The sequence below is a fragment of the Grus americana genome, chromosome 12 (genome assembly GCF_028858705.1).
Source record: "Grus americana isolate bGruAme1 chromosome 12, bGruAme1.mat, whole genome shotgun sequence".
In the NCBI taxonomy this organism is placed as follows: domain Eukaryota; kingdom Metazoa; phylum Chordata; class Aves; order Gruiformes; family Gruidae; genus Grus; species Grus americana.
The window spans coordinates 20,597,104-20,623,847 of record NC_072863.1 but is presented as its reverse complement, the minus strand read 5'-3'; the positions used below and the strand labels follow the sequence as shown (position 1 = coordinate 20,623,847).

Below are 26,744 nucleotides of genomic sequence, written 5' to 3'. Positions count from 1 at the left end.
AGAAAAGATGCAGTGCCAGTTTCAGCTTTATTTACAAGGTTTGTTACAAGACCAGATTTCATCAGTATGTTTTAGACTAGTATTGGCTTGATGCAAGATCCTATGTACAAACTGGGATTAACTTCCCGGGCTGTGGTTCAGGCTCTTCTGTAGACTGCAGGAAGTGTTTGCTGGTAGCGGGCTGCAGGACCAGATTTCCATTTCAGCAGTTTCACTGACTGTCCATGCAGTGATGGTAATTAACATTTATTTCATGTATAGTGATATAACATTAAATGGAAAGAAGTGCTTAGTTAAGCAAAGTTGGGATAAAGTTGGTTAGCTTGTCAAATCTAATATAGGAGAGGTTTCTGAACACAAGTTCCTGATGCTAATTCCGCAGCAGTACTGATATATGTTCAGTAATTATCTTTGCTGGACCCTTTCTCAGAAAGTCCTTTGGGAATCCCATACCTAATTGCTTTCACAAAAAGGACCTGATAAATCAGAGTAGCATAGCTTTGTCCTAATCAGCTACTTTTATGTTCTAAAACATATAGAAAACCTGCTTTTTGGTTGAGTAGTAACAAAAATTCACACTTCATGGAACGGTTTCTGTCTGGCTGAGAAATTTGTAAGGTAGTGTCACAGCACTTCTTATATATAAGGTTTAGTATAATCTATTAATTAAATGTTCACGCACAAGGTTCAGTTTGCCTGAACAAACCTGTGTGAAGGCAGCTCCTTGACTCACGTGTAGCAGCCTGTTTCCAGTTAGGGGAAATTAGTTTATCTTTGCCACGCTCCAGGCAAAGGTGCAGAAGAAGCATCTTCTGATTGCTCTCTCTTAACTGTTCAATACATCGCCTTCATTCATCTGAGTCTGGGGTCTGTGAAAACCTGTTAGTTCCCATTTTCCTGCTGTCTGCCTCTGAGAGATTATTTACTCTACACCAAAGTCGTGTTTCTCTAACTGCCAGGCATGAAGAGCTGTTCCTATTTGCGTCTGTTCACGTCAGCTCAGTTAATTGTTGTCTTTGCATCTCAAAAGCAGCTGAGTAGCAACATTCAGCATAATCCATTTTATGGGCATGTCTCTTCGCTCATTCCTACAACCTTATCACCATACCACAATCCTGACCGAAAATGTTACAGGTTGCATTATACTAGCCTCTCGTGGGGTTACAGTGACTATATCTAGTTAGCAAAAGATACACCCAAAACAAGGCAGAAAACTGGGGCCCCTTACAGACTTGACCTGCGAAGCAGTTCTGCTCACCAGCCCCAGAGGCTTTAAAAGGTGATGTGTTCTGGGCGCTCCATACCTGTCGCTTGAGCACTGCCTGAGGGAAGAGCTCTGCTTTTCCCCTGTATGATGGCCTTTCCAGGGAGCAGAAATAAAAAAAAAAATCAAATGTAAGAAGTGACCTTTGTAGTGTTGCTTATGTAAGAGAATCGGGATCTCATTTGTGATGTAAGGGACAGGGAGAAATGGATGAAGAGACTGGGCAGCAGAGACGCTTGTGTCCTGTTATTAAGTGAACACAGGCAGTCATTATTCAGCAAACCTTTGCTAGATTGCTGTTTAAGCACCATTTACTGAAAATACCATGACAATGGCAGGGGTAAGTAGTAGCCAGTAACTATAACAACACGCTTCTCCTGCACTGCAGCTGTGCATGCAAGGGGTGCCTTGGGAGATGAAGAAATGACTGTTTACATGTGGAGCCCATGAGAGCCAGCAGCATGAACCACCTCTCTCTAAAGGCTGCTACAAAGCACATGATAGATGAGTGTGCTGGACAGTGATGTGTTTGAGTAGATGTACTTCCTTTTAGGTTTACCTCCAAGCAAGGTTCACGGGCTATTTTAAGAACTTAACATTTCTCCTCAAATCTGTTCTGCCCAGTCCTGACAACTTACAGCCACGTTTTTGCATACTGCTCTGTGAGTCTCTTGGTAAAGCTGAGGAGAAGACATCACCAGTTACAGCCAGAATAACTCTGTGGCTAATAATGTTACAGCTGCTTTGAAAGATACTGTCACCTGTGGGAGATTTTGGGTTCAGTGAGAGAGTCATCATGGTGCAAGTGTCTTTTGCTACCATGGGAAGACCATAGAGGCGTGCCGGTGTGCTTCGCTCCCAGCAAAGAGTAAAGCCCAGGCTTTAAAGGACTCATTCTCTTCTTCAGATCAGAGCTAACCTCTCCTCAAATGTGCCACACCACGTTCTGAGGTGCACTCTCTTTTTTTTATTTTACTGTTGGTGTGCAAGTTGTGGTCCAGAGGCGATGGAAGATGCCTCCACACAGAGCATGTGGTGCTGCAGGCTGCAACAGCCCTGCACACCCACTGCAGCATAGGCGGGACCTTTGCTGACCAGCAGGTCATGGTCTGCACCTGGCTCAGCACTAAGAGCTGAATTCTCAGGGAAATAAAAGAAAATTCAATTATCTACTCAAAATAGATTAAGCAACAAAAGAACTTTTCTAGTTCTGTGATTTTTACAGGTTCACTTGTAATTTCCAAATGTTACATAATTCAGTCCAATTAATCCTCCGAGCTTTTGTTTTTAAACCATAGTTCGCTTTGGCCAGTCACTTTGTATTGCCGATTGGTCATTTAAATCATAGGATAGTTTGTTTTTCCCCAAATAAATGACAGACATTTGGAAAGCAAGCAGCCTATTCATGAATATTAAGAGGAACATCAAAACAAACTAATATTCATGGAACCTGGAGGGTATGCAAGTGTTGCTTTTCCTGCAGAGATTTGTAGTCAGTGAATATGTATTTTCCAGGAAATAAAAGTGAGCCTAAGCTGGTGCTTTGATAGTTATTGTTTGCTTTTTTGGGACATACTGCATAGTGGCAGAGGAGGAGTATACGCGTACTGCAGACTGCTTGGCATGGCAATCCATACTCAGGTCTTCCACACTATGAGTGTCAAGTTATTTAAATAAGACGACAAACCACTGAATAATCATCAGAAAGAGCAGGGCTTGGTTAGAAATTGTAAAAATCAGTGCACACACATGCAGTATTGATTTTGGCCCAGGCTTATTGAATCAGGTGGCTCATTGATTTTGGGGTAGGAATATTAAACTCCAAAGCTGTCTGTGCACAGGACAGGTCCAATACATACAAGGGCAAAACAAGACTTTTTGTACTATTCTCTAGGTACACATCAAAATCAGAGATCTGGCTGGGGGGGTCCTATGGGGTTGGAATTAACAGGGAACTTGAAAATATTTCTTTCATTTTTTTGATTCACTACTACTGTAGGAGCAAGGGAATGTATATATGAAGCCTGTTGAACAAACTCTCTTCTCCAGTAAAATCTTCTGTCTCCTAACTTATTCGATCTTTGAGTTTGGGCATTTTTTTTCTTAAAGTCCTATCAGAAACTTTTTTTACTATACAAACATCAATACAGTGGGTTATATTTTCAGCCAGGCTGGAGTCTGCACCTAAACTGGACCAGCAAAGTACAGGAAATATATATCTGAAAATTCACATTTTCCTTCATATTTGATTCACTTTCAGTTTATCCTTAGTAATAGTTGTATTTCCAGACATTTTGAAGCCCACTGAAATCAGTACAAATTTTCCCTTTGAGGTATTCAGGGGCATTTTCTTAATAGCCTCTTGTGTGAATTCTGTGAAGTGGTCCCCGTTCTCCACTGAACATGCATCACAGCTCACAGGATAGCGCGCTCAGTTTGCACAGATCACGCATCATTTTTTTGCCTTGCTACAGTGGATGTGTTTGCAATGCACCAGGCACCGTCTGTGCTGACTGCGGAGCCCTCCTTCCGTTCTTTAAGAAGCTGTAATAAGTCATCTGAATTACTACATGTTCATGGTGTAGCCATAAGCACCTTTACGGGTAGCTGTTTTCTTCACAACAATCAGAGCTGACATCAAATGTTTACATAGGGATGATACTAGCATCTCTCTGGTATCTGCCAAAATTAGCAATTTGCTCATGGCAGATGGCTCCAAATTAATCTGGTTCACAGATGGGACTACAAATGCAATTCCTCAATAATGAGAATAAAAAGAAAAGGGATCTCAGTATTTATGACTGTGATTCAGTTTGTTTCGACGGTCCAAAGGCCTTCTGAATCAATGAGATCTCAACAGATACCTATCCATGTGTCTTCCGAAAGACGGAGCTTTACAGAAAAAAATCCTGGCAGAATATGTTGTCAAGAGGAAACTATAGAGAATAAAATGCAAGTTTTCAGTCTTAGTTGGTAATCCTCAGATACCGGCTGGTGGAAGGTTGCTGCACTTGATAGTATTAGCGCACTTAAAATTTAACCTCAAAAATCTTCTTTCAGATGAGCTGATGAGTGAAAATCTGCCTTAATCTTTGTGTAAATATCATAGATCAACAGCCTAGAGACAATCTTTTGTGAACCAGAAGTTATATGTTGCATTAAACCATTTTATTCTTGCCCAAATCCAGTAACTTATTTGATACAATGTGGTTTAGCTTAATTTTCCTCCTCATATAAGGTTCTTAGTCCTGTATGCAGAGTCCAGTGCAAAGTTTAGCTCTTACCACCAACGGCCCTTGATTTCTGCAGACTTGCTGATACTTATTAGATGTATAAGCTCATTGCTAGCATTGTCAGCCTAGTGCTGTCACTGACAGGACTTTTTAAGTCAAAGGAAGCAGATCAGTTGTCAGATATCTCATGACATAAAAGGTAGATTCTGCAGGCAATTAGACAAGAATTTTAGAAGCAGCTGGTGTTCATCATGCCCTGGCTGAAGTAGGTACTGTGGATCTGTCTCACCTGCAGGCAAAGCGCACAGAGGTACCCAGCGGCAGGACCAGAGGATCTGGGGTTTGTATCTGTGAGAAACGTTATCCTGTCTCCTTCAGTAAAAGGCTAACGTTTCTTTTAGAGGTGAAGGAGAGTCTTGTGGACTTCCCAGCTAAAATTGCTAAGCCTTGCAGCACTAACTCCAAACCTATAAGCTGAGGATGGATGCGGGGAGATAGCTCACATACAGGCTGATCAAAGAAGTCTTGCTTATGTGTGGTAATAGCTGTTCTGGGTGCATGCACTGCCTTTTTCTGGAACATCATGGACAAGGCCAGTGCCAGCAAGGGTGGAACGTTACAAAGGTGTGAAGTACAACAAAGTGATCAAAGCTAGCCCAAAGTGCATGCAGATCTATGCAGTGCTTCTGCAGTGTTAACCATTGCATACCAGCAGTATTTGTGGTGTTCTTTGAGTTTAAAAAGTTCAGCTAATTCAGAAAGGTGTTGCTGAAACCTGGGCATCTGTATCAAGCAAGTCCATAGGCATGACCTGTTCTCATTGAGTTCTTGCTATTGAGCACTGTAACAGGGTAACAGGCTGATTGGTATGACTCAGTACAGATACTGTGCCCTTCGCTATGACTCAAACCAGCCATTTCCATGTTAATATGAGAGGTCCAAAGTGAAAAGGGAAGGCTGAACCTTGTTAGATACACTCTGAGCAAGAGCAGGTTCTGAAGAATAGAAGCAGCTGAGAAAAACTGGCCGCAAGTTCTCGGTATAAAAATATTTGAAAGGCACAATAAGGAAGAAAGATTGTGTCTGAAAACAGAAAACTAGCTGTTACTGCTCCAAAGCCTAATGGCTCTGCTAGCATCCAAGCTTTTCATTATTTTTATTGATGCAGTAATAATTCACAGCTATAGTTAACATGCCTTTGACACTGGCGACTGCCTTCGAAATGAATTCCATCTAATTAAACTAAACAACAGAGAAATCAAAGACCACTTCAGTTAATGATTACATTTAACTGGGAATTTCTTTCCTCTCTTCTCACTGCCTTCCTCTCCAAATAATCTTAAATCTATGAGGAGGTGTGAGGCAAAACGAAGAACTCGGGTGATGTATCGCATAGACCTAACAAGTAGCATCAGGGCTAGGGTTCATAGGCTGCAGTGTCAGCTACCAGACATGACAGCGGCAAATAAGTCACTGGCTCCTTCTTCTGGGCCAACATGAAGTCTATTAGTTCCGAGGAGAGCTGGTGGGGTCAGGCCAAGAACTGCATCACAGCATGCACAAACACGTCATGCTTGTCATTTAACATATAGACAGGTGGAGAAGTCGGGAATGCGCTGTTATATGAATGCTTCCCAGGGAATTATCTTTATTAATTTGTGGGAGCGATCTTAGCATTTGCCTGTGTTTGGCACACCATACAGTGCATTTTCAGTTGGGAGTGATGGGCGCATGCTGGGTGGACTGCCTGTAACAATTTGTAGGGGACAAAAATCCTGTTTATGTTCCTACATAAGTAAATTTTGATCTCTCTATATATCTGTCGATTAAGTTGTTAAGTTTCAAAAACCCATATTTCATTACCTACCCAGCATCTGTGAATGTGTCTAGTTTACTCAGCACCCTTTGCTCGAAAGCCCCAATTACAGTATTAGCTGCTCCCTTACATCAGGCCCTGAACATCACACAACACATGTTTTTTGCATCTGGTCTGTACAACTTCTGAAACCCAGAAAGGACTTTTGACGCGGCTATCTAGATTCACTGATACAAATAATCAGGAGACTCTGCCTGATGCAATAGTTGCAACACATTTTCCAAGGAAAGCTTCTTTGTATGGGGAAATTGAACATACAGGCTCCTCCGAAAACAAAGCTCTGGGATCTATAAAGAACTGCAGGATTAGTAAGAGTCCCCTAGTCCTTATCTGGCTGTTGAATTTTCTTCACCGAAACAGTTATCAAGCACTGGAACAGGCTGCCCAGGAGAGCGGCTGAGTCACCATCCCGGGAGGTATTTAAAAGACACACAGATGTGGTGCTTGGGGACATGGTTTAGTGGTTGGACTTGATGATCTTAAAGGTGTTTTCCAAGCAAAATGATTCTATGATTCTATGAATAGAACTGTGCTTGGGTTTGCAAAGTAGAATGGCACCTTTATGGCTTGTTTATCCCTCTGATGGGCAGTCTTTTGATGACAACAAGGGACAGAGGGGAATCAAAAATGCATTCACTGAGAACAATATTTTCCCTGCACCTCTTGGCATTGTTACAGTGAGGGAACGCTGTAATCCAAGGTCCACGCTATGTCATTGCCTTGGGAGCACATGTTGGAAAACCGCTCAAGCCTGCGAGAGGCTCAGAGTCATGTGCATCCTTGGTACTTAATTCATGGCAGTGCGAGAGGGCTTGTGTGCTCCACTTAAATACTCTTCAGGCAGACAGATGATGAGTTAGAGGCAGTCTCCAAAGCACAAGGAGCATATTATTAGCTAGATGCTTTGAACTACCTAGCATTAGAAATAACAAAGGAAGTCACTGCCTAAGTGGTAATAAAGAAAGATCACAACCACACAGATTTTATTCTCACGTGAGACTCTGCCACCTGTCTAGATTGTCATTTCTTTGCTATCACAAACTCTGAGGTCTTTTCGGAAGCCACAGTGTCTTCTTGTTTAGTATAATAACAATGCCAAAAGCACAGCTTAATAGTCAAAATGCAGAGAAGCGCAGCCTCCTGCTTTGTGAGCATCAAGATGTCTTTTGTGCAACATCATACAGCACTAGGCTGGCACCAGATGCAGTCGCTCCTCTCTGTGATGCTGTCTTATGATCAAATCTGATTTTTTTTTTTTTTTAAAGGAATGTGATTGAATAGGAACACAACCCCATCTCTCCCAAGCAAAAAGCCATCCCTTTTCAAGCCCTGTTAGCAACATATTACCTCACCTAAACTTAATGAAACATCTCTCATCCACACGCAGTAATAAATTACAGGAAATAGGGACATTTTATGTACAAAGATGACATAAAAGGCTATAGATAGCATGATTATTAGCCTATATTAGCACATCTTGTCCTTATTACCACTAAGTCAGAATTGAAAATACAGAGACCAGATAAAATGAATTAAAAAGCTGGACAGCTCTTCCCTCCCAGAATAAATACTGGAAAATATTAGAAAAATAGTAGCCATAATAAAACAAAGATTACCTTGAAGATAGAGCCTGCAAATTTCCAGCTAACCATGGACTGTCTTTGTTTCAGCATTTCTGGGGTCAGGGGAAAGCTTATCTGTAAAATGAAAAAATATCTAAGGTGCAGTGACGTTCCAAGGCCTTTAGTGTAGTTAAGAAATTTACTGTACTGGATTAAGTAAGCTCTTTAACAAAATTAATTTCCAAACTTAAAAACATTAAAAATTGTTAGGGTTTAATCTTCATTTTTACCCCAAACAGCTGCTCCTATCACAGAGTAACTCTTAAAATGGTAATGAAGAAAAGTGAAAAAAATGAACAATCAGCATTTTATGTTTCCAAATGGGGAAAAAAAACCTTCGGGCTTATATGAACTAGCCTGCCTATCCAAACTTCAGGAGACAATTCCATTTACTCTCATGTCAGCAATACTAGACTTCTACCTGAGTTGGTATCTGAGGGTCTCAGGAAGCAGATCTAGCAAGCAGCCAGGGAATCTCTGCATTTTGGCAAGGCTTTGGTAGATCCATAACATGCTGTGAGCCAGGTCACTTATGCCACTTTTTCTCTAGCAGCTTCATTAGTGTCTGGATTTGTAACAGTGCCGAACTTTTGTCCCTTGTTTGTTTTAACTTGATAAGTGTCATTATTCAGCTAGCCCCAGGCTACGTAAGTGTATGATAAAACCAAGATTCATTTGATAGTTGGTCATACCGTAGAGATAATGTGACATAACATGTAAGTTGTGACTACAATGAACTAATCAACCGTTCTTACACAGATGAGAAGTCATAACCAGGAGAGGGTGCAATTGCTCATGGCACAACACCGGTCTTCTCTAAACAACGGTAGGCAGTCGCAAGCCCCTCTTCCCGCTGGATTCAGTAGTTCTTAGCTGGAGCAAGACACAGGAATTCAGGGCAAAGCAGACCTCGAGACTGCACTTCCTTTAAAAACTAGAGGTTCAAACACTTTAACAGCGTCCCTCTGTGATTTGGAGAATAAACTCCACACTGACTGCACTCTTTCTTCATTTCATCATCAAGTGCCTCATCTTATTTTCTCCACCTGCATCAGAAAGGAGAGTGGCTTAGAGGAGAGTGTGCTCTGTCTGGAGTAAGTTGCCATAGGCCATTTAAATGCATATTTGCAGACTCCTTTCCTTCTGAAGGCTTCTCTCTGGATTCCTCTTTTTTAATCCCCAACAAAAGAGAAGTTGTTATGTAGCATCAACCACAAATGGTGACATCTTTTGACAATCTTTCTGGCTGTACTGCATTTCCTAAACACATGACTGAACACAAGCTCTGATGCAGTTCTGCCACTGTCAAATGCACTAGGTTTCAGTTTAGCTCTGAAAACTAATCCCTTGGGTCTACCTCCATTTTTAAACACATGGATAAGACGACAAATTAAAACTTGAAGAATCTAGAGCAGATGCATCTGGATTAACATATTTTGCTTTTGTTTCTTGGTTACAAAGAAAGACGTTTGGTTATACAAGTATCAGAAATCTAATTTTTCCACATTATTTCAGTAGTAATGTATGATATCATGAAATTTTTTTATTCAAAGATACCTATTTCAGTATTAATATGTATCATCTAGTAACCTTGTATCAGCATTTGGCTTGCTACAAGGCACTAAAAAAGTAGTAATTTTCTCTGGTTTGCAGTATAAGTCTGAGGCGCAGAGACTTTATTTGGCTTTACAAGCATGTAAGTCACTCTGCAGATTTTAGACCAGAAGGAGCCTTTTCTTCAGCTGGATATTCTGGGACAGCTGTATTGAAATCACTGGAATACTTCAGTAACAACAGCAGAGCTTGCCCAAAAGTACATCTACAACCACGCGTGCTTTATGCCAGAGTTACAAATTTGTTCATAACCAGTACAAAAGCCCTTAAAGTACATTACTTTTTTGTTATTGGTTTGTGGTGTTCATTATATTTCATTAACCAAATTACATCATTTCATTCAATTAATTGCTCTTTAGAGAAAACCCAACCTCCCCATTAAAACAGATACTGTCATCACTGATATAAGATCTCTCAAGGCATCTCTGATTAAGATATTCAGTTATTGAAAGCGGCACCACCGCATCACCTAAAATGAATGCTTAAATTTATAGAAGCATGTAACACTTTCCCAGAGTCCCACATAAGGAAACAAATGCCCATGGGGTTCTGTCAATGGAAGAATTTGTTTATGGGTTCAGGCAAGGAGCAGGATTCAATTGGTCATGCCAGTCACACTATGTATATTTTTCCAGACCCTTTTGCTGGTAACATGGCTGATCTGCAGGCTGGCAACACTGACTCTGTCTCTCATTCTCTATTTATAGAGCTGCAGCTAGAAGTACCACAGGACTGTGATTCTGAACAAAATCACAGTCACTGCTAAAGCTCCTTTGACTGCTGAGCCTCGCGATAAATTGATGTAGTACAAAATCTTCCTTTTAGAATGACAGAAATTGGCTGTGCCTGTTACCGTGCTTGTGCATGGCGTATGCACTTCCCCTATACGGCTGCATGAAGAAAAACAAACTAGAAATAGGAAATCCTTGCTCAATAAGTTATCCAGGCTTCCATTTCTATAAGCGTTACGTTTGAAGTTTTCCAGTGAGGTTGCATGAGTTTGTTTTGTTTAGTAAACACTGTTTTGGCAATTGGAAAATTTTCATAACATATAACTGTATCAAAAAGTTATGCAAGCTGAAAATAATGCAGATTAATATATTTACAGTTTGTCATGGTTATACTTACAATTTATTACACTGGTCCAGGTGACGTGCTAGTTTATGGAATGGAGATGGCTTGAAAACGTGGCAATTCCACCTGTAATAGGTAAAAGTATTATTAGTTATTTTCAAACAAAAGTGGCAGCATTCTCAGTGCCAGACAGGATGCATGTTTAGACTGTCTCTGACCCAAGCAGCTTACAATTAGAGATTAACAAAACTAAGAAAGGCTTTGCATAACTTTCTAGATACAGTCTTTTCAGTTCAGGTCTAAAGCACTGAAGGTTATCTGGGGAGACTGCAGCTGTGAGCACCAATAAAGGTGACCACTGGGGAGCGATCTGAACATGAAGGGAGACTAGTAGTGTCTAGTAGGGTTACCAGACCATAATCAGGAGAACCGTCAATGTAGAGGGGCAGAAAAGCATTAAGATGCAGAGATAAACAGAAAACCACCCCCAAATACTCATTAGGCAGAGCCAAGTTCTTTCCTCAGAGTTCAAGATTTTGGACTTGACTGGCAAGTTCCTTTGCTGCAGAACAGCTTTTTTTCACCTAATTGTCCTTTTTAATATGCATAGGTAGATGACAGATGCTGTAGGAACACTATAGTTTGCTTTGAAATCTTCCAGTGTTTAAACCTGGCTATTAGCTTCCTTGGTCTGTAAAAGGCAAAAGATGCATTCATATTAGTCTTTTAGTTTGGCTGAGGAGCACGCTTTTGAGGTCTAGCTCCTTAACCTCCCCATTTACTGCTCTTTGGTTCACATTGCTGAGCAGTTGCAGAGCACTTGAGCTGGATTGCTTTTGCACAACACTAAACCAGAGGATGTGCTCCAGGGGCACTCAGATACCAGACCAGATTAAGTCCAAAGTAAAACTCCTGAAAGACCCACAACAAAGCCATCAGGTCTTCATTGCCAGTTTGCTGGTTTGGTTTTTTTTGCTCTGTAGTTCTGCTCCTTTTACACTGTACTAGTTACTAACGTAAGCAGAGATTCCTGCTCTTCCTATCCAGAGCTTCTTTCCAGCAGTGCACTATTTACTGGAAAACTTGTATTTCCATTCAGAGAAGAGCTTAGCTATACCAAACAGTGCTTTTATGTGAGCTAATCCTCCATTTTCTTCTCCTCTAATGAATTAAGCTTGTTTCTCCCTCCATACCCTTTTTAAACAAGAGATTTTTCACTCACTGCAGTATTGTTCAGTGGTAAGCAGCCTACCTTGATGAAGATTAAGTCTAGAAAGATGGTAACGAGCATTCAGTTGCTTGTTGTTAATGGTAGCATTAATTTCTTAAGCGAACAATACCAAGTTGAAATACGGACAAGGCACATGCTCCTATGCAAGTAGTGACAATAAGGTTCTGAAGGACTCAGCTTAACAGCTTGTGTCAGGTGATGAGGTTAATGGAAAAGAATTTGTTATTCAGGTCACTTAATGAAAATAACCTTGGAAGAGCTTAGCAGAGCCCTTGGGGTAGAATAATTTATTCCTCTTCTGCTTCCATCACTGTAAGTTATCCCAAGACATAGAAGAAGCTGATCTAAACATGAACTCAACCTGTCAGAGTAGTGCAGGAGAAACATCAGCAATTACAATGCATTGTTGTAATCTCTGCTGCCCCTCCAGTGATAATACGTAGAATACAGCCTTCAGAGCAAAGGCTTGCTTTGCATAGCCCCATCTTTAAAACAAGACAGTTTGCTAGTTAAAGATGCAGGTTATCAAAGCACTGTGCAAGACAACAAAAAATATTCACCAGAAGACACATAATTTTTAGCCAATGCATGGTCTTTGGATCAGCCAAGCATAGAAATAGGCTGCAGCAGCCATCATTCGCACTATTCCTGTTCTGTGTTTTGGCAGTTTGTTTTGCTGCTCAGCTAGAATCAGAAATAGGCTTTAGCTCCTGCGATTTGGGGCCTTACACTGACCTGCTCCCAGACCCCTGGGAGCTTCTGTGTTTCTGCACCACCATTTTGCTTCTTATCCCTTAATTGAAAGCGCTGCAAGCTGCCCAGGAAGGCATGCCTGAGACCTAACAAAGTAGTGCTCCATTTTGGGGGTGAGGGCTTGTGACATGAGCCAGAATAAGGGATGGGAGATCACTTGATAGATCCCCCAACTTGATCCCAAACCCTAGGGCAACCATTTTGAAAGCCCTAGATCCAGATTTAGAAAGCTTCAGGAGTGGACGGAAGCAGACAAGATTAGCACTATCCCCACCTGTAACACAACTACCTTGTCACCAAGTGGCCATTTCATATTCTGAGCAACACAAATACCTCATCTGTGTAAAGCTGAAAATCCTTTTCACAGCCCTGGGTACAATAACTTCCATACAGAAAAACAAGATTAAACTTGACAGTAATAGGAGTGACAGAGGGGGAAAGCATTCTTCCTCCGAGGCAGAGGCTGAGAATACAGCAGCCAGTGACTGACTGAAAAAGGAGGGGAAGAAAGATAAATGCAGTTATTCAAGCATCAGGGCTTAAAAAAAAATGCTTCTAAGAGAAAAAAGAAAAACCTGCACCTTTCTCTTGACATTTAACAAACTACCTAAACGAGCTAAGCAAAAGAAAAGAAAGAAAGTCAAAGACCTTACAAAGAGAGCTGCTTTCAGCTGCTTGTGACTAGATATCTTAAAATACATTTATCCAACCTTGCTAAGAGACACCAAGCCCTCCACGACCCACAGCAAATCCTCACTATCATTCTCTTTCCCCACGAGCTGTATTTATAGGCTCCCTCCCTCCTGACTGCCTCTGGGGGGACCAGCCTTCTTAGCAAAGCCTCTTTCCACCTGTGTGTCTGTAGGCTTCCAGAGATTTAACTCCTCATGTGCCACATCCAGGGTAGCAGACTTGTTTTACTCCCAAAACTACCTCTAGGCACCCAGTAAGCCCTGCTCCAGTAAACAACCCTGCATCTCAGGGTGGTGCCAGCCTTTGGGAGAACGTTGTGTATTCTGTCCCTGGGTTATGTAGAGGTTTATCAATCAACCACAGCCCAGGAGTCTTTAGCTCTTTGGTGCTATAGAGGCACTTAACTCCCAGGGAACTCAGATTCAGTGTTCAGAGGTTTAGACTGTCTCACAACCAGTCCTAGGTCTATCCTACAGAAGGATTTCTAACTGATTACTTCATGCTACTTTATCGCTGCTTTACTTTTGGATTGTTACAGACTGAGTAATGTTTCCTGTCATTAGGACTCTCTGACAATAGTTTCTCTGAAACGCCTTTGACATTTGCAAGGGGAAGCAGGCCTACTGTTCACCAAACCCAGCAATCACCCCTTGAGCAGCGGGATGTCAACTGCCAGGGCAAGAGTGGTGGGCACACGAAGTACAGTATGCTTGAGTAATGATTAACACACAACAAAGAGAGCTGCCTGTGCTGCAAATGGAAACACACTGCGTGCTTGGGATGTAAGAGCATTTTGGTCTAATTTTGCACTCTGCATATAGTAATAAGACACAACAGGGTGTGCATTAAGCTCATCTTTTGAGAAGTGCAACAGTAGCTGAATAATGCACACCCTGGAGTTTCTTATTTGTAGTGGACTATGGCTCATTAATTTTACATTTAAATTTTTTCAAACCCATTAAAAAAAATCTATTCTGAGGGCAGTTATGTAATGTATCCTTCCACTGAAAAGTATTTTCAAATAAAAACAGTAGGGAAAAGGTGAGGAAGAGCTTTGCTCAACTGCAGACCTGTGTTTGGTTTGGTTTGCATAGGGCCTGCTACGAGCAGGTTCTTGGCCTGCTAATGCAGATATATAACGCAAATAATGATAGTTACGGAAATCTAGTTGGTGTTCACTCTTTTCTAGCCTTCTTTTTCTTTTAGTGAAATTACCTGGGCCTTTTGTCTTCCTTTTTTCCTACAGAAGATGACCTTTTGGTATATGAACCAATACCCATTTCAGAACAGGTTCACATATAAAGCATTCAGATGGGGATGTGACTGGCTTTTCCATCAGGCTGGGAATGAATGGTCACAGGTTCCTGCCCGGGAGGCAGACAGGCATGGCTTGTGGGAAGATGGTTTTGCCAGAATAGTAGTGTGTGTGTGTGTGCATGGATACAATAGTATTTCAAGAACAGAGGGTGTTATAAAAACTGTTTTGTTATGACATCATGTCAAAAGTGTGAAGGAGAGACATCTGATTTCTGCTGTTCCACATGAAATATGACTATGATTTCTCCCTTTATATAGGTTCCAACCTTGATGATGGACACCCAGTTTTCAGAATTCACTCCAGATATCACCCCAATAATGCTGGCGGCTCACACCAACAACTATGAAATCATCAAACTGCTTGTCCAAAGACGGGTAACAATTCCACGCCCACACCAGATCAGATGCAACTGTGTGGAATGTGTCTCCAGTTCAGAGGTAGACAGCCTGAGGCATTCCAGGTCAAGGCTGAACATCTACAAAGCCTTAGCCAGCCCTTCGTTGATTGCCTTATCAAGTGAGGACCCCATCTTGACGGCTTTCCGACTGGGCTGGGAGCTGAAGGAGCTCAGCAAAGTGGAAAATGAGTTCAAGGCTGAATATGAAGAGCTTTCACAGCAATGCAAGCGTTTTGCTAAGGACCTTTTGGATCAAGCACGGAGTTCCCGAGAATTGGAGATCATTCTAAATCACAGAGATGATCAAAGCGAAGAGCTGGATCCCCAAAAATGTCATGATTTGGCAAAGCTAAAGGTAGCAATAAAGTATCACCAGAAAGAGGTAAGAGTCATCTAAATGTGAAGGTGTGTGAAGGCTTCATGTACTGGGTAAAATGATTCATTTCTCTAGTCTCCATGGGTTTGTTCAGGGTTGCTAGCTGAGACCCAGCAGGGGTGAGTTTGGATTGAGTGGAGAACCGTGTGCAAATGGGTTAGTCACAAACCAGGAGGTGCAGTGCACCTCGGCGACAGTGTGAATCTGATGACAGTTCAGGGCAACAGGACTGGGGCTTGCTGCAGTGGGTTATGGCTTCTAGGGCACCGATGCTGTTTCAAAGATACTTGAATCCCATTTCATTGTAACCCACCCCCCTGCAAAGAACAGTCTTCAGAGATTTCCAGGCTTGCTAGCTCCGAAAGCTTTTCCCAGTAGCTGCTTTTATACAGGAACCAAAAGCTAGAAGGGGTTGCCTGACTCGTGAAGTTCTTGACTGCAGGAAATAATATAATTCACTCCCTCCAGCCACTGAACACTTCCTAGCACCCATTCAACACTAACTCATAAGGGCCAGAGAAACAACAGCAGCAAAAGAGAGCACAAGAGATTGAGAGCACTCTTACTGTCCTGGGTCTCTATGTTACCAGCGATTTTGTTCGGTGAAAATGCTCATGTGATGCTAGGAAGTGAATCATGTCATGCAAATACTTCTTCACACCTGAGACACTTCAGGTTGATTCTTGCTCCTTGATTAATCTGTGCCTTAGGATGCAATTCCCAGAAATTCAAACTCCTGCCCATAGTATCAGGAAGGAAAGACATACTTCAGCTAAAGGGCACAGAGCCTTTCAGAAGCCCTGCAAATCCAGAGATTTATAAGTTGATTCAATAAAGGCCATGAACCCAAGGAGAATGCTGACAACAGTTTCATTAGTTGGCTCTGGATTTTCTTTCTCTTTCCAAACTTGGACGGAATGTAGTAGATGATATAATACTGTTGGCCAGTGATGTTCCAGGTTGTCTGAAGGAAGAATTTAGCTTGCTTGGTTGAGGAACTGAATTGCAATGTCTATGACATTCTTCTGTGTCTGGAGGGTGACAGAAGTGGCAGAAAACCTTGCCACATTACTCTCTTCACTGTCTTTTCCACATTTAACACTTTGTTTTATGCATTGCTCCAGATGAGGACAGCCTGGTAGGATACATTCCACCTCCCTTAATGGCTGTGCATGTCATCCGAGGTAAAATAGTCAAGAAGTGAAAGATGCAGATTTGCCTTTGGTCTGTTACATTTACTGAGTAACAACCCCCTGATGCAACAAGCTGGAGCTGAAGCCTCAAGCTTTCTGGGATCTACCATGTGGTCACTTACTGCTCTTACTGGGCTGAAGTGTCACGCTCACTGGCCTTCATGTCACATTGTGGTTTTTACTGTAGCTGACAGGGTTGGGTAACACCGTAAGTGCTTTAGGGACACGAACAAGTAGCGAAGAATTAGTCTGGAGAAGGGTAATACAGTATATCAGGTCAAATGTTCCTTGAATCTAAGAAGGGACAGAAAATCTATTTTTTTTTACTGGCCTGATAGCCATAGATGCTGCATCCCCATACATGCTTCAGCAGGCAGGACACCACTGGCACTGCTGGGTGTACATCACTGCTGATTTCCATGTCTTGTCACAGTTCAGGCTCACTATTGACATCCAAGCATAAATCTGTGGCTACCCCTTATCTCATGCTCACATTAAGAAACTGCAAGTCCGAAGGAATTCACGATATTTGAAATATAGTGAATAGTCTTGAAGCTCTTTTATTTTAAAGTAACAAATTTTTAATTTTTGTTTGCTTGCTTGACAGTTTTTATCTCTTTTTTTAGGCATATTTGACTGATTTCCAAGCATATGGACAAATTCCATGTTTTGTGACATATTCATGACAGTTCCAGCATATAACTGATAGCAAATACGCTCTGAGTTGCCAGCTGAAATCAGTCCTGTTTCCAGGTGGAATACTGGTGGGCAGGGACCAACTGAATGGGTTTGGGAAATCAGCACTACTGAACCCCCTCATCCTACCTGGTTATCCACAAATACCTGATGCATCCTGCAGGATGGTGTTTATATCCGACAAAATATTGCAGTGGCTTTCTTATCATGATAATTAGTCCAATACAAAACACCAAGCAATATACAAACGTCATTGCCAGCTTCTGAAAAAAATGAGTAGGAACATTTGTCAGGGAAACACTCAGAAATGCTTTTTAATCATGATTGAAGAGTATCAGACTGAGAGAATTTTTGTGGGGGACAGGAAGGAAATTAGAAACAAGTTTGGTTTTGTGAAGGACACTTCTGCAGAGAGAAACAGCAGACTTTTTAAAAGTAGATCTTTTTGTTCTGATGAAGCTTTTTATGACTTAATGTTATATGGGATTGGATTGGATTGGATTGGATGGAGAAACTTCTTATATCTTAATGTTGACAAAGTTACAAGTCAAATCTCTAGTAGCCTAAGAGGAAAATCCAAAGTGGACCTTAGTTATTTTCTGGGGCTGTAAATTGTTACCGCAGTTGTTAGTTCTTGATGTTTAGGATAAAGAATGCATAATCTCACATCGATTTTGGACTAATTGCTAGACAAATTCCCTTCAGTTTTTTCTTTTTGAGTGAAATAAACCTCAGAATTTCCCCCCAAATATGAAATGATTCCATTTCAGCTTAATCAGACAGATACATTCAAGATTCTTTCTAGAGAAGTTGTTAAGAGGGAATTGGTAAAGAGATCCTTGCCTTTGGATGGAGGTGCATTACTGTGTGTTTTGGGTAGGGAGTAGATCTTAAAGTTACCTTTTCTTTGTACCAGCGTAGGTGATCTGGGAATTCAAGAGTACTCTTCACCAGACACATTATTCAGTGTTCTTCTCTCCAAGGCATTTCAGATGAACCCACCATGCCTTTTCCCGCCCCGCCATTGAACCCCCATACTGAAGAGTAGGTGCTGGTTTGTTCCAGGTACAGAAAAGCAACAGCATTCAAATTTCTAGGGCAGGTTGATGATCTCCGGCAGTGAACATACAGGACTGAAAAAAATCCCAATGGGAAAAGCTAGACATCTATGGGCAGTTCTTGCTCCAAACCGGGCCCTTGGAGGAAAGCTTTTTAAAGCTAGTTAGGCTGCTAAATATGCAGGTAAGTAGGCAATACATTTTTAAACAGAGTATAATCTGGTTATGTGTCTAAATCCTATTGGAGATTAGACATTTACCTTGCTGAGGCATTTTGAAATTCCACTGTAGAATTAGCTGTGTCTTTTGGCACCTAGCTACTGGAGAAAAATCCAATCTTGTACGTTAAGTTTTAGCAAACAATTAGCAATCTGCCCTGCCATCGACACAAATCCCTGTTCCCTGCACTGAATCCAGTAAACATACTCATGGTATACGCAATTTCATCTCTTGATCTGGCCTGAGTGCCTCAGTCATCACAGTGAGCAAGCTGGATGAGGGCTGGATTAGCAAGGGGAACCAGTTCAGTTCAGTCATTACAAGGGTAGAAAAATCTGCCATTCTTTTTTTTTTTTTTTTTTATTTTAACAAAAAAGCCTGGGAGGTACAAGTTTTGATTTCTCCCAAACATTACATGTGTTAAGTATTTTATAAACTGACAAATGTGTCACTCATGGTGAAGATCTTTTTCCTTTGGATGAGGGCCAAAACAATGGAGAAGAAATTTTTTGCTTTTCATGTTTGTTTTTAATAAGCCCGTATATCCTGGAAGGTAAATTACTGTTTACACAGAAGGAAAAATTTCAGTTATACGGGAAAGATTAAAATGTGCCCTAAGGTAGCTTTGTAGTATATTTTATGGTAGTAAATGTTAAAATGGTGCTGTGCAATGTTCACAAGCTCCCTCTCGATCTCATCTTAAGTGTAGAATGGTTGCATCCTCAGTTTCAAATTACAAAAGGGCCCTGATCATTTCTTTAGACGATAGGAAGGATTTAACAGTTGCAATCGCCGTTTGCATGGCAGTCACAAAGTATTAGGAAAAAAATGAGGACAGCTCTAGTACACTGAGAAACATGATGAGATAGATCCAGCACAGACACATCAGTTTTCTCAGTCCACTTTCGAAATAAATTATTTTTGTAGGATCACGGGAATTCGTGGTCTGAGAGACAAGAAGGTTTTCATAAATGTTCTGTAGTATGTGGTGTTTGTCTTCATATTATTATTTTTCAATTCTTTTATTCATGACTAATTTTGGAAGGAGAAAAGTGCCGAAGACTTAATAAGAAAAGGCAGAGCTCAGCTGTTGGGGATCAATCTTCACTATGCTGTTCTGGCACCAAATAAGCTCTGTGTTTGTTAATTTGTTTGCATTTCTAAGAAAAGATGGGGAAAAGTCATTTCTTAGGATCCTGCCAGTCATGTAAAGCACAGTTGTACGTATAGTGTACCATTGCTGTATTGGAGAATCAGAGCATAGGCTGAATGCAAATACAATTTTTAGGACCTTTAAGGTTTGTTTACACTGCCAAAATAATGTAAAGCAACCATAGTATAGCAATGAATCAGGTCTAAAAGGGCAGATTTCTCCTTGTATATAACATTCTGCTAAGCCACAAGAATAGCAATATACATTCAGCCTGTTCCTGCTTTCCTGCTCTCCATCACAGGTCATTCACATCTTCAAAATGAAGTGAAACACCACAGTAGTGGGTTTTTAGTGCTTTGCATTTTTCTGGTACTGGTAGTTGCAGATGACAGTGCAGGTTTAGTTTATATGTCTGTAAGAAGTGCACACAATGCAAGGCACTCAGGAAAAATGTATTTTACCTATGACTATATTGCTTAGCAATTTCACGGAATTAGATCAAAGGAGTGCATGAAATTCCCTCTCAGAAACCCTAACCTTAGTCTCTCTTACTCACTGTACTCAAAATCAATGACAGGAAAGGAGAGCAGTAGAATTGTTTGCTTTTCTAATTTAAAAATGGTGTTCTTTGCTGTTTTCAGGATGAAGCTTCGAAAGTTTTAGTTCTTTTTTTTCCAAGATATTTACATAGATAGACAAGTACCTCCTGAGATACAGTACTGGAGTGAATGAATAATCATTCCTGCCATGCCACATATTTTTCAGCTGTATCTTGACTCTAGTCAACTGTGTGGCTGCAGTTAGCAGCACAGCATCATTCTCCAGGGAGTATGCATAAACCTGGCGAATTTCTAAGGGCACTTCACTTAGTGTATAAAAAGAGCTTTTAAAAATACCAGAGATGCATGAAAAATGAAGCGTGAGGTCTGTGAAAATCAAAGCTCATCTACTGTACCTTGTTTACCTGTTTGGAAAGCCGTTCAGGTGTCTGGATGGATAGCCACAGATCTTTCTTTGCTTGCAGGCAGTGCTAAGTTATTCTCCTGTGGTTTTGTCTGTTTTCTTGCAACATTGCCTGGAGGTATAATGATACAGGGCTGAATATTTGTATTGTGCTCTTTAAAGGCACAATAAAAAGCTAGCGCAGCTCAAAAGATTAATAAACAGGCTTTTACTTTCAGGTTTCTAGAATGAAATCATACCATGTCATGAAAAGAGCTTTACTAGGACAAGACGGGGGGGAAGGAGAGCTGCTCCTCGTGGAAGCTTTCTCCCTTTCTAGTGACCTGGAATAACCATATCCCTTAGGGTATTAGATGGTGAGGATGGTGCAATTACGCTACGTCCAGATCTGTCCTACACCACAAACCTGAATGTAAGTTTAGGGATTTCAAAAGCACTGTATATCCAAATGTCACCTTTCATTTTCCATCAGCATTCATTCACCATTGTATGCAGCAAAGTTACCATCTGATGTGTGAACAGTGGCCTGTGCTAAATGAACCTGTGTTTTCCTCAGACTCAATCCCAGCAGGCAGATGACCACATTACAAAATCTTCCATGCATGTGATACTAACTGAGCTGTTACCAACAGTCTCAGCGGTGGGACTTTGGGGTGGCAGGTGGAGAGACTTATCTGCGTTTGCGCCCTTAAAACAGTCTTTCCTGCCCATCTCCAGTGGGGCAGCGGGGTGGGGGGTTCGTATCTTGGAGCCCCTACTCTATGGGTTTGTGCAGTTGCCAGATCTATTTGTTCAGTTTTTGGAAATTAGCAGGGAAATTTAACCCGTACAGCTGCATTGTGTTACAAAAATGAGGACGAGTGGCATTTAAGCGTAACTTCTCTCCAAACTTTGAAGAAGAAGAAATAGAGAACTGGTGGTTCATCAGTTTGACAAAGTGGATTTGGATGTTTATTTGAGGAAACAGTATTATTTGGTATATTATTCACGTAATGCTAAAATGTTCTAACTTGATGAAGGTTAGCCACATATTGCAGCTGTCACAGAACAGAACTGCAGAAGACTATCTTTTGACAGCAAAATCATCTCTGACTAATCTTGTCATGCACCAATTTGAAAAAACAACATAAGACCGGTATGTCAGTCAAGGACAAGGACTCTGCTTGTGTTAGTGTAATGTGTAGCAGGCAGTAAATGCCTGGATCATTCTTTAAGTCATTTTTGGTGCCTCGTGCCTCTGACTTAAATGATCTCTTGGACAAAGACAGGAAATATGTTGAAAGCTAAAGGGATTGCCACTGTTTTAAGAACATTCAAGAATGATTTACTGAGTTCGTCAGTTCCCTTGACTTCATGTATCCCATCAGTCTTCTTCCCAGCAAGAGAAGAGGCTTGGGAAGGCAAAGTTAAAGTAAAGGACATGATTGATTTGCTTTCTATAGACAACAGAAACTGGAAAGGAGAAGTGACGCCTTGTATATCGTATAAGCCAAGTTTTCAGTCTTACCGCGTCTGAAGGTCTAGAGTGCCTTTCAGAATCGGCTTTACGTCAGTCGTGAAGAGTATATCATGTCATTTCATACTTCACTTTGAACGAAACCCTGAAATAATAAACTCCATGGAAAAAAATCTTGCTATGGATTCTCCCTTTTGGACATAGAAGTGGTCATTGTTATTTATCTGATTTCTGTGAATTTCAGCTTTACTTCTCTGGCTTACTGATGTGTTACGAAACTCTATAGAGAAAAGAACTGAGATTTCACTCCCCTTACACCTCTTATGTATACATCAGATCCATCATCACCCAGACAAGCCATTTAGGTGTCTCATGATTGAGAACACAGTTACCTCATAGTTCTTCACTCCAAGAAAAGTGAGATGGATAGATGGGTTAATCATAATCCCCTCAAACTGAGATCTTGTGCAGAATGGCATTTAAAAGCTGTGACTACAGTTTTTGTGTTCTCATTCTTTCTCTACGAACCCTAGCTGGCTGAGTAAACATCCTTCAGCAAAGAATATGTCCTCCTCACCCTACAACGGTGATGTTACAAGAATGTGAGAAGTGTTTATAGTATGCTGGTCTGTTCTTTCCTGGATATTGGAGTAAATTTACTCATTCAGGATAAGGTAAGGTAGAAAGAAAAAAGAAACCAAGATTAAGTAGTTTCAGCATAGGTATTTCTCAGGTCAGAAAGGAAGCAAATGAAAAATATTTTTAGAACTTTTTGTTAGCACTAATAGGGTAAAGTAGGTATGTATTTAAAAATACTTGTGAATGACTTTTTAAATTCTCATGTTTGCTTTACTTATCACTTATTTAATGTAAATGTTAGAAATTCACTAGGGAGAATAAACCCAGCCTTTTACTTAAAAGTCATTACCTTCTCCACTTCAGCTAAAGCCTCTGAGAGCTCCTGGTATTCATTTGCAAGAACTGTAACTCTTGAAGTGCTGCCTGCAAGAGAACTTAGGAAACTCTGCAAAATTTGTCTCTAAACAGTTTTTAAGCTGAGTGGTTTTTTTCAGTGCTTCTGTAGAATGTGTTCAATATCCCCTGTTCAGCTCCTGGAAACTAGTTAGTGTGTTGTGAATTAACTGACTGTCTTTCTTAGGTATGTCGCTCATATTCAGCACTTGCTTGTACTGCAGCACTCTGCCTTTGGAAACCCAGTTAAACAGAACTGTATCCTGGAATGTTTGCTGAAATACTTCCTACAGGAATTTATTTATCAGCTGTAGTCTTCTGTCTGCTGAAATAAATGCTGAAAAGTTTTGCTTACGTCTGGACTCTTGCTCAGGGTCTGACTTGGATGAACCGTGTTCTCATGGGGTGTTTGCTAACAGAGGTTGGCCTCCAGAAGAACCATTCAGCAGCTTGCCTTTATTCAATGCAGGATTTATGCCTGTGCTTAAATCCTGCTGTCACAGGCCATAAATACAAACCTATGGCTAAACACACGTTTAAGTGCTTTGAGTAGAGATGGATTTTATTTCAAGCTTAAATACTTTGTTAATTGCTTCTTCCATGCATAGGTACCCAGGATTTGCAAGCTTCTACCTTTGTCATAGAATATGCAGGACCTCATTTATTTGAATATTTAAACCAATCCAACATGAATTTGTGAAAACTATGAATTTTGATGGAATTGTAGCAGGCTTTTAGAGGTTATTCAGTCTTGCCTTTTGCCAGCATTCACATCACTAGTGAACTTCCAATTGCTACTGCTTAAGCTAAGTTAATGTCTGCTACCATGAAGGGATGCGTTATGGATAGGAGACCTTTAGTTAAGATTCATGTGTCATCATCACTTAAAATACTTTAAGAACAGATTAGACAAAATTCAGTATCATTTGAAGCCATATGTTCATCTGTGGAGGATCTGGAGTTTTTTTAATTCACCAGCAGAGGGACTGAGTAATTTGGGTAGCACCTGGTTTTCTTGAAGGACTCTTCCAGCTCAGCTAGTGATGTTCTTAATGGCAGGAATGACTGTGTTTGGATTTGCATTGGTGCTTTCCTGTTAGTAGTAACAGGCAAGTGAGTAGCAGCTGTGGTTTTGATAGGATATTAATGCTATATTTTCCTGAGAAAAAGGTATTATCTCTTGGAAGTGCCTGATGAGGAATGTTTTGAGTTGTAGTCCCTTTTCCCCAAGTTACACAGCCTCCCCTCCAACTTCATTGTCTCATTTCTTCCTTCTTTTCCTGTTGCAGAAAGTACTTAATTAACAGGATGAACAACCATTAGGTGTTTACCCTCTGCAGCTCACACTTCAGCAGCAGAATGTAAATAACTTTGCAGTCATTAACAAGGTTGAACTTTAAAAAGAAATGTGCTACAAAAGAGGATTTTCTTATTCATCTCACTGTTTGCAACACTGCAAACTTGAGGAGGCTGGTATTTCTTATGTAGAATATCTGGTCTCATAGGGCTTACTGGCTCTCTGCAGCAGACATCAAATTAGGCCACAGATAGTTTCTCTCTTCTGTCTTGGGCTAATTTAGAAATGTAGCTCTTTGAGTATTGCCCACTGGAATTTCCTTTAAGAGCAATCAAACTGATACAACAACTGCATTTCTTTTCTTCCTCAGAAGATCCCGTCCGTGGTACAAAATGGAGGCAGCGTGGTTTGTTGGTTGCACTGGGAGCGCATTGTGCTGCTCGGTTCTTAGCAGGAGCATCTGCAGAATTTTTGAGTGCAGGAAGAAGGTGGATTTTAAAAGTTCATTTCTTTGCATGCCATTTCATGTTCCTGAAGGTGAAGTTAGAGTAAAGAGGATCACTTCATTGCACAGTGTGACTCGTGCCTGCTGACATTGTGCCAAGTGTTACAGCATGTTTGGGCTATTGGACAGCGTGTATTAAGCTTTGTGGGTTAAGACATTAAGATTTGGCATTGATTGATAAACCCACGCCTGTGGTAGGACTGACAGTGTAGGAGTTTCCTGTATGTTCATGGGAGGAAAGAAATTCTAGCCAATTGATAATGAAAATTCAAGTACGAAAGGCTGTGCTCTCCCCTGTCCATCTGCAGTTGTAGGGTAGGTACTTCTGTGCCTGGGTAGGTACTTCTGTGCCTGGGTAGGTCACCCCTGCTAGCGAGGGATGATGAGGGGCATAGACCTGCTGCTCCCAGCCCTGCCTGTGTCTTCAGAGACATCTCCCTTCAATCTGCCAGAGAGAGCAGTTCATGTGAAAATCTGCCTTCCAAAGCCAAAATAGCTTTAACTGTAGAAGGCAGCAGCATATAATAATACCCCCAAACACAGTAACCTTGCAGGTATTCAGCTGCCGTGTTTTAGATGCTGTGGGATACAGTGCTGTTGGTGAGGTCTAACGTATTGAAATGAGTGTCAGACAGGGGAACTAAAGTTAATTTCATGGCTCCCATGTCACATTTGGCTCTCAGTGGTAACCTCATTGGGAGCTGATGTAGCTGACTGATAGAAGAATTCGGTCCTGCTTATTAACACAGGGCTCTGCAGTTACAAATTAGTGCTTATTCATCTATGAAGAGCATTCACTATCACCATCCGCAGCAAGAGTACAGAAAAGAACTCCAACAAACTCCAAACAGAAGAGCCTGTTGGCAGCCGTCACGATAATCAGAATAAACGCAGAGAGATACTGTGCTCAGCCTCTGTGATGTCTATCAGGGAGCTATTTCAGTTGCTCCCGGAGGCATTCACATCTCAGCCCATCTGTGTCCGATCCTAAATTACTTATGACTGTGAGAGATAAGGGATTTCCCCAGAGATAAGGGGAGGGGGGGTGGAACATAATTTCTGTGTTTGATATTTATATTAATGGCACAGCATGCAGAAAGCATTTAATTCCCGAGAAGTAGAATTTAGGTGACATAAAAATATCAGTAAAGATCAGATATTAAGAAAAAGACACTCCATCCAGCAGCTGCTTTTTTTGCTTAAAAGTTTTCCCCTTGGTAAAGGATCAGGTGACAATGAGTATGATGAACATTGAAAATGAAATTCTCTAATAGCACAATCCAGCTGCAAGCCAAATGTTACACAAAGACCCTGGCAAGACTGAAAGAAGAAAGAGAGAACATAAAAGACACTGTATTGCAGTAGTCTCTACCCTCAAAGTGCTTCCCAACTGTGACTGAAGTTGCTGATCTCACTTCTTGGAAAGGCAAAGGTACTTATCCCCGTTTTCAGAAGCCAGGAGACTAAGCTGCTTGCCCATAGTGGCACTGTCCTCACAAGAAGGTACTCTGAGTTGCATCTTATCTCCTAGTCATTAAGTGAAATGCATCTTCAGATAGGGACAGGTTCTGCTCAACAAGTAGTGGGGAAGGAGCTTGCTCTTTGGATTACCTCCCCTAGAAATGCATCTACAGTCTACAAGAAGGGACAATCCTGGACAATGTTATGCCAGCACTACCACAGGCTGCATAGTATTGAATATTTAGTTCATACATTAGCTGAATTTAGTATAAATGCCACCTTTTGGAAGCATTTCTTTTCATTAATGCAGCTGTCAGAAC

At 41.1% G+C, this 26,744-nt stretch overlaps 1 protein-coding gene across 1 annotated transcript in view; it reads left to right on the top strand.

Annotated features, from left to right (window-relative positions):
• The window catches only part of TRPC5 (transient receptor potential cation channel subfamily C member 5), a 94,238-nt gene that overhangs the window by 33,000 nt on the left and 34,494 nt on the right, over nucleotides 1-26,744 (top strand). Inside the window, exon 3 of the mRNA XM_054839937.1 lies at nucleotides 14,936-15,457. Within this exon, the coding sequence (XP_054695912.1) occupies nucleotides 14,936-15,457 (522 nt within the window). The remainder of the gene's footprint in view (nucleotides 1-14,935; nucleotides 15,458-26,744) is intronic.